Source organism: Ruditapes philippinarum, unplaced genomic scaffold (assembly GCF_026571515.1).
Source record: "Ruditapes philippinarum isolate M1 unplaced genomic scaffold, ASM2657151v2 ctg11124_1_1_1_1, whole genome shotgun sequence".
NCBI lineage: Eukaryota > Metazoa > Mollusca > Bivalvia > Venerida > Veneridae > Ruditapes > Ruditapes philippinarum.
The window spans coordinates 1-13,653 of NW_026866844.1; the positions used below are offsets into that span (position 1 = coordinate 1).

At 32.9% G+C, this 13,653-nt stretch overlaps 2 protein-coding genes across 4 annotated transcripts; both read left to right on the plus strand.

The window, feature by feature from the left end:
- Positions 1-24: 24 nt before the first annotated feature.
- On the plus strand, positions 25-957 carry LOC132733954 (heat shock 70 kDa protein 12A-like; the record flags this gene model as incomplete). Its single annotated transcript, XM_060720650.1, is given in 1 exon segment — positions 25-957. A coding segment is annotated over 1 exon segment (744 nt), but the record flags the coding sequence as incomplete, so codon positions are not given.
- A 2,700-nt stretch (positions 958-3,657) lies between these two features.
- LOC132733953 (heat shock 70 kDa protein 12A-like) lies at positions 3,658-9,205 on the plus strand. Of its 3 annotated transcripts, none has more exons than XM_060720646.1 (7): positions 3,658-3,793; positions 4,247-4,693; positions 4,977-5,102; positions 5,493-5,687; positions 6,818-7,036; positions 7,356-7,509; positions 7,794-9,205. In XM_060720646.1, the coding sequence occupies exons 3-7, from the start codon at positions 4,992-4,994 to the stop codon at positions 8,576-8,578; spliced, it is 1,464 nt and encodes a 487-aa protein (XP_060576629.1). In that variant the 5' UTR covers positions 3,658-3,793; positions 4,247-4,693; positions 4,977-4,991; the 3' UTR covers positions 8,579-9,205. The 3 variants fall into 3 exon arrangements, with proteins under 3 accessions (XP_060576629.1, XP_060576631.1, XP_060576632.1); XM_060720648.1 differs by having other exon boundaries at positions 4,247-4,682; XM_060720649.1 differs by lacking the exon at positions 4,247-4,693 and having other exon boundaries at positions 3,675-3,793.
- Positions 9,206-13,653: the final 4,448 nt, after the last annotated feature.

The window sequence follows — 13,653 nt, forward strand, 5'->3', positions numbered from 1 at the left end:
AAAGGCAAGGCCATCAAGGATCACATCAACACAAAGCCCCAGTATGATAAAAAGATAATATGGATCGGGGACAAACTGCGCATGGAAGCGGACGTCGCAAAGGGTCTTTTCAAAGAGACATGCGAAAGCGTCGCCAAACATCTTAGAGAACTTTTCAGCCAGGGACAAGTTAAAGATGTTCCTACTATTCTTATGGTTGGTGGTTTTTCAGAGTCTCCTATGCTACAAAAGGTACTACGTGACACTATGCCTGATAAGAAAATCATCATTCCTGCAGACGCTGGACTTGTAGTTCTGAAGGGAGCTGTTATTTATGGTCACAACCCGGACATCATCGGCGAAAGACGCTGCAGATTTACTTATGGCGTTCAGGCATCGTATCCTTTCAAGGAAGGCGTTGATCCAGAATCGAAGAAGTTCACAAATGATGCTGGCAAGGTATTCTGTGCGGACAAGTTTGATAAGCATGTTGAAATTGGACAAGCAGTTACTTGTGGAGAAGATCAAGTCACTCGGTCATATAATCCTACAAAAATTAACCAGACAAAAATTACATTTTCTGTATACGCATCGAAAGATGAGAATCCCGTCTTTACAACTGATCCCAACTGTACTCTTGTTGGTTCGTTGTCTGTTGATTTACATGGTTCTGGACTTGAGCGATCGGTTACAGTTCAGTTGTCTTTCAGTGATACAGAGCTTCACGTGAAAGCCGTAGAGAAAGCCACTGGCAAGGAAAGCACAGCAACATTTGATTTTCTTAGTTGAGTGAAAATACAACATGTACTTGTTTTAATTTTATATATCAATGCTACGTTATGGAAACTGGATACGCTTCATATGTCAGGATTCATGTATACAATGTTAAGATGTATGTATGTTTGATAAATGTATGCTTTTATTGTCCTCTTGATAATTCATGTAATATTTTGGGAAATAAATCACCATGGAATTCTGTATTGTTTTACTTAGTAAACATTTTAAAAGTCAACTTACAAAATAAGTTACAGCTGCACTGGCAGAAAATCCTGCATACAGGCCATTAAAATGTTTTAAAGTGAATTTGCTTACAATGTGCACGTTTTCCATGTATTTCAAATATTGATAAAACTATAAAAATGAATCAGTTGAGTATTCTTATGAAAAAATGATTGGAAGAAAAATGTTAATAAAGTTCTATGAGATTTAGCATGAACATTTTTATGATGAATACTAATATGTTGTTTTAGAACTTTTTTACTATCTACTATAGAATTATATGTAACAAGAGGCCATGTATCTAACACTTGCCAACATCATCCATGTATTCGTGGTTTGTTGTTATGTGTTATCAACATAATTATTAATTGTATTACAAAGCTTTTATTATAGACACCTCAAGTTAATATCTCTGTTAATGAGATATTTCGTCACAATTAATGCAAATGACAGGACGTGGAGTGGTTGCACACTTGTTTCAAGCGAGCGATTGTTTGCAAACTTGGCAAAACCCGCTTTCATTAAAAAAATACAGACGGGCGTTATGATTATTCATGGCTTAGTAGCCATTTTGTTAAGTTTGCAACCATTTCGCTCGCTTGAACCAAGTGTTCAAAACCATTTTACGTCCTGTCCCTCATAGTGTGCACATTATATTATATTATTATGACTCAGAAAGTCTTCCTGTCTCTCGTAGTGTGCACATTATATTATATTATTATGACTCAGAAAGTCTGCATTTATTTTGTTTTTTCTATGACCTGTATATGGTTGGCTTTTCAAGAAATAAAGAGAGCAGGCTTTTTGGTTTTACTTTTTACAAACACAAAAACAAACCATAAAACGTGGTCAAAAAAATATAACGAATGTAAATAAAGAATAATAAATTTGAATAAAGTATCATTATAAGCCTCTGATATAGAGCTTCACTATAATGATTGTTATAATGTATTTGAGCTCATCAATGTCCTTTCTAATTGCTAATAGGACAGATGAGGGCATAAAAACGGTCTCAAATAATAAAGTATCATTTAACAGAGTTGCTTTAATCATTCGTTATCAAATGACTCAAACGTAAAGAAGTAAGTAAATAACAGAGTAATACGATATTGTATATTTTACGCCGCACTGGTATGCCTATTGAATTACTTTACTTATATACCAGGTAAGTATTTCTTCTTAATACTAGCATTCGGTAATTGATATACAAATGTAACGGGGAAGTTCTGTCTACCTTTATTTTACTAACGCTTGGTTTTAATTTTACTTCCGTTTCTGAAAATCATTAAGACGTTGAAGTCATTTAGATTAAACTGATTATATAGATATAATCTAGTTTTATTGCATGTCTAGGACAGATTATAAGTTAATGTATGACTTAACATATCAAATATTATTCTTAGACAGTTTTTGATTGTAAAGAATAAATTCACGAAAAAATATCCCTATGAATTTGAATAACACATACATGTCAAGATGATATGAATAATTTGCGGAACATTATAAAATTTCATTAACCTTTCTTTTTTGATTTTCGATGAGCAGTCATTGTAAAGCAAATTACTTTGTTGATAAATTGGTTTGGTTAAACACATTTATTTCAGCTCGGTTGCGAAACAAGTTCTTACAACTTTCGAGTCCGCTTCCGGGAACCAACCAATACTGGTGTTATATGAAGAAACATGGTCGTGACCCGATTGGGCTCGAACTAATGATTCACGGGTTGAGAGGCAGACACCTTAACCACTAGGCAACTGCTCTTCTTAAAGATAAGTGATATATAGATTATACTTTAAACTCATTGTTACATTATTTAGCAAATCACACGGATTAATAATTCTGTTTGTCATTTTGATTTTTCATTATTTATTTTGTGGGTTATCTCATCTTCCTTTTAATTAAAGAAAAAGTTTACTTGAAACGGTTATGTACATATTTCGTGTCTAATCAAATGTTTGATAACTTATCTCTTTTTTTGCAATACTCGTTTAATATCAAGGTATGTTCGTATATACATGTATCGTTTAAACATTCAAAATGTGACAGCGTTGAGCGTTCAGCGTTTTGTGTCGATATTCAGACAAAGGTGTATCAAAATAATAAATATGGTAGATACGGGACTGCACCATAGCATAATTTATAAATGATTTTTTAAAAAAGAAACAATCTGGTTGTATTATATTGCAAGGTCGGAAGGTTCACTTTCGAAATCCACACACGTATTAGAATAACGCAAGTTGTTTACTTTCAAAATACGCCTCATCTGAATGATATACATTGTTTTGTGAGAAATAAATACGTTTATATTCAAATATCATTTATAAAGTTGTTAACTTGTCTCAAGAAAATTAACCTGCTGGAACCGGAAATGATTAGCCTTTGCCACTAGTATAGGGCCCGGTAAACCTTCATACCCGTTCAGTCTGTCCAGACTCTATATTGTTGGCTGATTAACTTTATTTTCTCATGATATCTCCAAACATGATTATGGACTGTTCCAAAAACAGAAGCGAATCAAGTCCATTTGAGGAATTCACAAGGCTAATAATCACATGGACTCTATGGTTTCTGATAAAAGGAAATGCAATACAAAGAGTACCAACACTTTTCTTTTAACTACATAGAATTTGATCATTCATATCTTTAACTACGTAGAATTTGATCATTCGTATCTTTAACTACGTAGAATTGTATTATTCGTATCTGATAACAAATGGCGGAAGTTGTTTAACCGATGAATACCACGAATCGAAGTAAAACAAGGAAGGTATAATAGAAATAAACATTCCTAGTTTCGGTGAACAGGGTACAAGAGGTATATTTTCAATATGTTTTTTCTTTCTTCTTTTCGCAAAACAATATTAATCTAACAGGCAATCAGTTTGTGGAGGTTTGACGTCATGACATTTTATGTTATTTTTAACTGTTTGAATTGTAAATTTAATAAGGCTAGTTTCGTTTTCATGGGAAAAAATCAAAACAGAATCGATACGGACTGTATTAAGTGCATATTCCTACAATAAAGTAAAGTTAGCAGCGAAATTCTGTAAACAATCAACATATCAATAAAAACAAAATCAATCAAGAACACACAGGGATTAATGTTCATTATCTAAGATGTAACTAAGGTATTAAGGACTTATTTCCAGTATACGAATATACATGTTTGTAAATATTAAATGTATACTATACTCATCAAACATGATTGTTTCGGTGTTTATTAAAGCACAATATTCTTTTGAACCGAATAACTTTTTTTCTTATTTAGAAAGGGCAAACATGAGTTTTGAAAATGTTAAAATAATGGTTTAAGAGCATGTAAGATGCTTGATACCCGAAGACAGCAGTGCTTGTTACCCGAAGACAGTAGTGCTTGTTATCCGAAGACAGTAGTGCTTGTTACCCGAAGACAGTAGTGCTTGTTACCCGAAGACAGTAGTGCTTGTTATCCGAAGACAGTAGTGCTTGTTACTCGAAGACAGTAGTGCTTGTTACCCGAAGACAGTAGTGCGTGTTACCCGAAGACAGTAGTGCTTGTTACCCGAAGACAGTGGTGCTTGTTATCCGAAGACAGTTAGTGCTTGTTACCCGAAGAACAGTAGTGCTTGTTACCCGAAGACAGTAGTGCTTGTTACCCGAAGACAATTGTGCTTGTTACCCGAAGACAGTAGTGCAGAAAGCAACAGACGCACAATATAATTCAGGTGATTGAACAGTGAGTAACTCTTGGAAACTATGAAAGGACGTCAAAAAGAAAAGCTTTTTTTTGGAATAAAAAAAAGAAAGCATTTCCCGGGTATAATGAGTATTTAAGATTTCAAGAATCTTTTACACAGATAAAGCATGACCTATGAATTCATGCAAAAACAAAAACAAAACAAACATCAACAACAAGCCCCACTATAGAAGTTTTATTAATTTTAAAGTTTAAATTTCTTTACTATCCTATTTCAGTGCTTCATTGATCTATGTAAAAAATCCAAATTTTGTCTTTTTAGACTTTCTGAAAGACAATGAGTGACCAAAACCAGGACTATTTGCTAGTGGCTGCCATTGATTTTGGCACGGCATATTCAGGTTGGGCTTTTTCCACTAGGACTGATCACAGTAAAGATCCGCTTAAGGTATCATTAACCGTTAAAACTTTAACCGTTTAATTCTCTACTTGAAGTTAAAATGATTTTTTCCTCACACATTTTTAACAGTCACATGAAGACATAAATGTTACCCTTTTCTGGCAAAGAATATTTTGTTTGAACAAATAGCCGACAATATTGATATATATATATATATATATATATATATATATATATATATATATATATATATATATATATATATATATATATATATATATATATATATATATATATATATATATATACATGATAAGCAACATATGTATACTTTTCGCAAACTGATTTTATTACTATTCATTTCAAAATACAATATCAATGTGAACTAGTTCTATTTATACTTTTGATATAAAAAATAAGTATGTGTTTCTCATTTAGGTATGTGCAAACACATGGGGTGCCGGGAATCTAATGTCATTGAAGACATCCACATGTGTTCTCTTTGACCAGAACAAGAAATTCCATTCTTTTGGTTTCGAGGCTGAAGATGCTTACTCTGACCTTGCCCTTGACAACAAACATGGCGACTACTTCTTCTTTCGAAGATTCAAGATGAAACTCTTTGATAAATTGGTAGGTAATCTCCTGCAAAACAAACATAGCAGAAGCAAAACGTTGTTACGTTCATTATATTTATATCCATTTTATCAGCGTCTACACTATGTGAATTCCCGATGAAAAATCATTTTTGGACCTTATCTTATATCAATTTAGCCTCGTTTTCATATCCGGAATATTGTAACACAATTTTTTTCATGGTTTTATTTCATAAATATGATGCTCAAATTAAGATTTGTCAATATTGTAAGTTCCAATAAGCATTATTTATAAAGATATTACCCAATATAACATTTCATGTAAATAAAGGGAGGTAATTAGAAATTTATTTTCTCTAACTTCTAAGTCAAATTTTCCAATAAGACATGAATGCATGTGATTTATTGATTAAATATAATGTGCACAAATACTTGCAGTACACATTTTATATATTTTTCGATGTTTAATAATTGTTTTTTTTTTTGTTTTTTTTTTCATAATTATATACATATATAATATTTTGCAAGTGTGGTAAACACACAGTAAACACAATATCAATCACAAAACATATAGGATCTTTAAAACATATTGTACTATTTATAGTCTCGTTTTCATTGTCTGAGTCCGTGAAAGCCAAATCAAATCTATATTGTACTCAAAGAAACTAAGTTTTGGTAAAATGTTAAAATAAAGAAAGTAATTATACATTGCTTAACGGAATACTGATTCTATTGGACTCGATTATACCTGCAAGACTTATAGTGTTTACCACTTCAATGCTCCATTTACCTTTATCTTCTTACAATAAAATTTCGAATGGATAAGATTTTATCATATGTAATGTTAATGGATGACGTTTTTAATCAAATATATAATCTACATTTTTGATGATAACAATGAGGATGTATGAATTATGTATTTGTGTTATATTGGATCGGGTCAGCAAAAACTTGATTCTTAAAACTTTACATTTAAATTTTGATCATCAAATGTAATGATTCCATAAATAAAGAAAATGAAATGTATCCATAACTTAATATACTTCGACAATGCTGACGTTCGCTCGGCTTGAAATAGACCGTTATATTATTTAGATTACCATATCTAATAGTTTACATCGATGTACTATATTCAGAATAAAGTAAATTGTGTTGGTTTTCTTGTAGCATCTGAGAAGAAAGTTTATGTTGGAAGATGAAATGGGAAGAAGAATGTCGGCAATGGATGTATTCTCAGATTGTATTAAATATCTGAAGAATCATCTCACACAGAAATGCTTACAACAGTTACCCGATACATGCGACAGTGATATCCGCTGGGTGCTTACTGTTCCTGCTATTTGGAATGATACCTCGAAACAGTTTATGAGGGAAGCTGCAGCAAAGGTGAAATATTTATCAGATACTAAATAAATTTGTAAAATGTTGAGCAAAATATGGAAGGTCTAAAAATACACATTAAACTAGTTATCCACACATATACAGTGTCATTACACATACGCATTTCTTCTCTGTCATTTAAACTGTCGTTTATATCAATGAATAGTTGGTACAAAGATATGCTGTTAAATCATGATACGTGCATCTGACATTCAAGACGATCGAAACTTTCGAACTAACTTCATATGCAAAAGTTGTCGGTTTTTATTACGATCTCTTTTTGTTTAAGAAATGATAAGAATATGTTTTTTTTTCTTATAAACAGGCCGGCATTTCAGATGAGAACTTGTTGATTGCTTTAGAACCAGAGGCAGCAAGTCTGTGTTGTCGACATTTGCCGATGAACGCTATTGGTGGGGGTTCTTGTAATTTTGTACCTTTTGCCCCTGGTTCGAAATACTTGGTATTTGATGCTGGTGGTAAGTTTTATGTAAAGAATCATTAGTACGAACTGTTGATGTGAATGTCTTGTTCATTTTCTTGTCCACGATATTTACTAATTTCACCCGCAAAAGAACCAAAATTAGTAACTGTGAACACAAGTTAAAAAAATGTTTACATGAGTAATAACTTGGCATTTTCAAATGTTTAGAGCTATAAATATAAATTAAGTAAGATATGTAGGGAACATAAACACGTATAAACAAAAAATAAACATAAACATATAAAAAAGTTCCCAGAACATTTTTGTTCATTTTTGCAGGCGGCACTGTAGATATTACAGTTCACGAGGTCCAGCCGAGTGGATCACTGAAAGAACTTTACAAAGCGAATGGAGGAAACTGGGGTGGTACCTATATCGACATAGCTTTCAGAAACCTCCTGGCTGATATAGTAGGCAACGATGTTATGGACGACTTCCAAGCAACTCAAATGATGGATTATATCGATCTATTTCGAGAGTTTGAGGTAAAGAAGAGGAATTTTAAGAATGAGATGACAGAGAAAATAACATTCAAAGTTCCTATTGCACTGAATGAAGGATTCAAACAAAAGAAGGGAATGGATATTAAAGATCATATCAAAACCAAACCAAAGTATGAAAAAAGCATTAACTGGATTGGAGACAAGCTACGGATGGAAGCACATGTTGCAAAGGGTTTATTTGCAGATGCCTGTGAGAGTGTTGCCAAACACTTAAAGACCCTTTTTACGGAAGGTCAAGTCAAAGATGTTCCTACAATTCTAATGGTTGGTGGGTTTTCAGAGTCACCTATGCTACAAGATGTCATAAAGAGAACGATGCCAGACAAGAAGATCATAATACCAGCAGATCCGGCCCTTGCAGTTCTCAAAGGGGCTGTCATTTTCGGCCATGATCCATCTGTCATACAGGAACGACGCTGTCGATACACTTACGGAGTCAGATCTTCTCATCGATTTAATGAACGTATCCACCCAGAGTCGAAGAAATTTGTTGACGATGACGGTGATATTCTCTGTTCTGACATATTTGATAGGCATGTCCAAAAATGGGCAGCCTGTTGAATACGGGGAGAGTTCAGGTTAATCAATCGTATGTACCAACTTCGAAAAAAGCGCAAAGGCAATGGTATTTCAAGTTTATGCTTCTGACGAGGCAGAACCGACTTTCGTCACGGATTCATGTTGCACACATCTAGGTAATCTTACTTTTGAGCTAGGCGGGTCCGGCACTGCTAGAGCGGTGAGGGTGCAAATGACGTTCAGCGGAACGGAGCTTAAAGTAGAGGCAGAGGAAGAGAGTACAGGAAAGAAGAAAAATGCAAAGTTTGATTTTCTTGGCTAATTTGACATTATACGGCGATGCAAATTTTCTGTATCGACATATATAATTATAGCAATTGCCAGAAATGTCATTGTATTAACTGAAACTATGTGTGTTGTGCTTTATCCTAGGTGATTCATGATATAATTCTCACACTTGCTTACAACAACGTGTTGACTTCTACCTGATTAAATTGAGTTCTTTTAATGGTACATGTAAATCTACATTGTATTTTAATAAAAAAAACGTATGCAAATCTATTTTCTTTGAATTATAAAACAGTGTAACGAACCTTTAATTGGATGTTTTGGTATTACATATATATCTGATGCATGTATGATTACGTCTAATATAAAGGTAAATCTAGACAGTGTTGCGTTGTGCTTTAAACAAAATCATAATGAAATCAAAAGAAGATTGACCAACGTGAAATATCAGTCACTTATCATGACGAATACATGATGGGATACAGTCTGTTTCTTTAATCTGAGGTGATATGCATTCCATGGTTCAACGGAAATAACAATTAAAGAGAATTAATCAAACTGTTGAGAAGTCAGAATTGCCTCTTTACCATGAATTGTTTGCATTTTTCCTTGACATGTACGTATATATGCGGTTTCGGCAAAATCACAACTAGTTAATAAAGATAATCGGTGAAAGCATATGCAGCAGCAAACAACAAGATGTATGTTAGCGAAAGGATATTCATATACATGTACGTAACTATGAAAAACATAATGTACGCGAGTGTAGTGTATATACATACATCTGTATGTTGTAAATGAGGTTGTTACCCCACTTAAGTGAAATTTTATATTTATATAATCATGCTTATAAAACCATTGTCAAACATCGAAGAATTTGTAAAATATGTAAAATATTTCTCATTGCAAAATTTGACTAAACTTTATAGAAAAAAAATCTAATTACCTCCCTTTATTTACATGAAATGTTAAATTCGGTAATATCTTTATAAATACTCCTTTTTGGAACTTACAATTTTGATAAATCTTAATTTGAGCATCGTATATATAATATAAAACCATAAAGTTTTGTGTTACGGGATCTTTAAGTGAAAAACATGTATTATATTTAGTGAAAAGAATATGAAAATAATAAGTGTCACTATATACATGTAGTAACAAATTTCATGATTTCAAAGCGCAAGGAAGACAAATTTGCTTGCATAAATAATAATTTTTAATGTGTTTTTTCAAAAAAACAAAAAGGAATTAAGAAATGTTTTTCAATTTTTAATTTAACGATTTTCCAAAAATAACTTTTTCATCTAAAAAGTGCTGTTTTTTTTTTAAACTATTCAATCAATAGAATATCCCCTGTCTGCTATCACCAATTTTTGCAGGAAAAGAAATTTCCCCAACAAAAAAAGGTAAAAAAAATTTTTTAATTTTACTGGCAGTGGGTATAATTTCTCGGAAAAAAACAATTTAAACACGTGAAACAAAGCACATTGATTTTTTGGACACGGGGACTATGCCCAAATTGCATTGCTATAACCTATTTAAATAATTGATTTAAAAAAATCAACAAGGAAAGATGGGGTTCAATGAACACAAACCCACACCCAAACAAAACCAGTGGGAAGGAGCCCGTAGGAAAAAAAAAAACAGAAAAGGGAAAGGGAGACAGGCGGCTAACACTAAATGATACATAAAAAGAAAAATAGTAAACCCACAAGGGAAAACAAGAAACAAATAAAAAGGTTGTAAAAACGTCCAAAAAAAAAGGCACCGGGGATAGGGATTAGGGATGGGGGGGGGCAAAATAAAGAAAAAAGACATTAAAAACATAGTTAGTCTTGCTATCGTTTTTCAAAAACCTTATTGATGAAAGTTTTGTGCCATATTACTTGTTCTACAAATGAAAAACTACAAGCCTTTTTGGCAATAAAATGCGCCGATTGCTTTAAGCTTTTTTAAAGAGTTTTGGGATTTTTGGGCGCATCGGGATGTCTTTCTGCTTAAAAGAACATCTTAAGCCCAGTTCAGAGACCAAAAATGAAATTGGATATAAATTGGACATTACTTTAATACAATTCTTTTTTGTAAAAGTAACACTCTTTATGCCATTTGGCCATTGACCCTTGAAGGACACATTTAAGGAAAACTCTTTTGAAAATCGTGAACAATTGAATTGATGTTTAGTATGTTATAGTATGTTTTATAAAAAGCCAAGGGTCAGATAAGGAATTATTTCACAGGGTAAATTAAAACCTTTTTGACAGCAAATCTAATACAAAATCAACGTTTCGGGCAAATAAGTATTGAAAAAAGTCATTATTTGGGAAAATTATATCCTTTTGGGCATAATTCCCCGCTTCTGACGCTCTTTCTTGATTGAAGAGGTCATCAGACCTCTCGACAGTGTTGAGATTTACCTGCAAATGAGGTTGGCTATTTTGCTCTATGCATATCATAAAATGTCACATGGTATAGGCACCGTGTTAGTGTGACCCGGTTTCTCTAGGCCGATAGACCTTACTTATTATACACAATTAAGGCCATAGTATCATGCAAAAGATAATTGTTTCGTCAATATATAGATTTTTTTAAAGGAAACTTTGCCGAAATATCTGTATCTAAATTTCCCTGAAGAGTCAAGTTTGAAAGAGTGAGCAGAAAATTAATCATATTATGTTCAGTTTAAGAATTGAATACTTACTGAAGTTTTAAACAAATTCAATCACTATTTATCTTTGCCTACAAGCTGGGTTTTTTTCTTCTTTCTAACGCGTCTTTCACATAACTTACTTTTGCAATTTGGATTATTATTATAAACATGTATTATTTATATGAAAAGAGACACAAAAATCATAAACAGGGCAAATCACGTTTTTTTATTCAAGGGATATAATACTACTTAAAATCATTCAACCGGAAAATCCGTGTAAAATCCGCAAGTACTTGAAAAAAAAAATTAATAGCTGCTATTGATCAACCCTGTAAAGTTTCAATGGAATTGTATGGAACGCCTGGACTATCTTATGCTAAGATTGAATGATATACCTGGTTAAATGTCGTTCTGTTGAGTCTGAGATACAATATGCTGGGCGTAAATCCCAATATGGTGTGGAAATCCCAAAGAATTGCATAAGTGGAATAAGTGGAGTAATCTGGACAAATTTTAAAAATTAAAATGAGCCGTGTCACGACAAAACCAACATAATGGGTTTGCGACCAGCATGGATCCAGACCAGCCTGCGCATCCGCGCAGTCTGATCAGGATCCATACTGTTCGCTATCAGTTTCTCTACTTGTAATAGAGTTGGTAAGCGAACAGCATGGATCCTGATCAGACTGCGCGGATGCGCAGGCTGGTCTGGGTCCATTCTTGTCGCAAACCCATTATATTGGTTTTGTCGTGACGCGGCTCAAATCACTCTGACAAAATCATTAAATCGAAAATGTTGATGAGATGCACAACATGACATAGTATTGATCATTCCTGTAAGGTTTTTATGCAATTAATTGCATCAGTAGTTTCTAAGAAGTCCGGACAAGATTCTGTGTAGCTGGCAACACACACACGCACGCACGCACACACGCGCGCGCACACGCACACACACACCTTTTTATTCAAGGGTCATTACTCGGCCAAAAATCATTCAACCGGAAAACCAGTGTAATATATATAAGCACTTGAGCTACAGATCAATCCTATAAAGTTTCATTGTTTATGAAATTGCTTTAGTGGTATAAGAGAAGTAGTCCGGACAAACTGTATAAATAAAATATTATTTAAGGTCCATAATTCTGACAAAACTATTACACCGGATTAAACTTTTTACTGATCATTCCTGTCAAGTTGGATGAAATTGCACCAGTAGTTTTTAAGGAGTAGTTTGGACAAGTTTTGTGACAGACGGACAGACATACGGACAGACAGACGACGGAGAAGTGATCACTATATATCGGCTCTCTCGGTCCGTACGTAAAGGCGATAAAACAAGAGCTGTCACAGAAGACAGCGAAGCTCGACTAATTAAATACTTGACGCAACTATGAAAGAAAAATCAATTAATTATGAATTAAGTTAAAGTACAAAATAACATTTGTTAACATAAATTCCAAGTTGAAGGGGGGATAAATCTGGAAATAGTCAAGCTAGAGTTATGAACCTTGTCACACAACATGTGTGTAATGATAAGATAATGATATATATTTGAAGTTTGAAGTAGATACCTTAAAAAGTAAAAAAGTTATAATATTTCTTAAAGAAAACCTAAGTTCAAAGAAAGAAAAAAACTGAAAATATTGCTTTAAGAGTTATGAACCTTGTGACATAAGATGTAATTGACGAAAAGGAATAAGTATTTAAAGTTTGAGGTAGATACCTTTAAAACTAAAGAAGTTATAGTAAAAAATAACATTTTTCAAGTAAAAAAATCTAAATTTATGGGGAGATAAATCTGAAGATATTGGTGCTAGAGTTATGAACCTTGCCAAATAAGATGTGTTTGATGATAAGGAACATATATTTGAAGTATGAAGTTAATTTCTTAAGAAATAAATAAGTGACAGTAAAATATAATATTTTTGAAGGAAAATTCTATGTTTAAGGTGGGATAAATCTGAAAATATTGGTGCTAGAGTTATGAACCTTGTCACATAAGATGTGGTTGATGATAAAAAACATATATTTGAAGTTTGAAGTTGATCCCTTAAGAAATAAAGTAGTAACAGTAAAAAATAGTATTTTTTTAAGGAAAATTTTTTAAGTTCAAAGGGAGATAAATCTAAAAATATTAGTGCTAGAAGTATGAACCTTGTCACATAAAATGTGGTTGATGAAA

What these genes read in the sequence shown, in the direction of transcription:
- LOC132733953 (XM_060720646.1), top strand. Translation starts at nt 4,992, where the DNA reads ATGAGTGACCAAAACCAGGACTATTTGCTAGTGGCTGCCATTGATTTT. An exon ending in TGAAACTCTTTGATAAATTG is followed by an intron (nt 5,688 to 6,817) that starts GTAGGTAATCTC and finishes GTTTTCTTGTAG; the next exon opens with CATCTGAGAAGAAAGTTTAT. An exon ending in CTTGGTATTTGATGCTGGTG is followed by an intron (nt 7,510 to 7,793) that starts GTAAGTTTTATG and finishes TCATTTTTGCAG; the next exon opens with GCGGCACTGTAGATATTACA.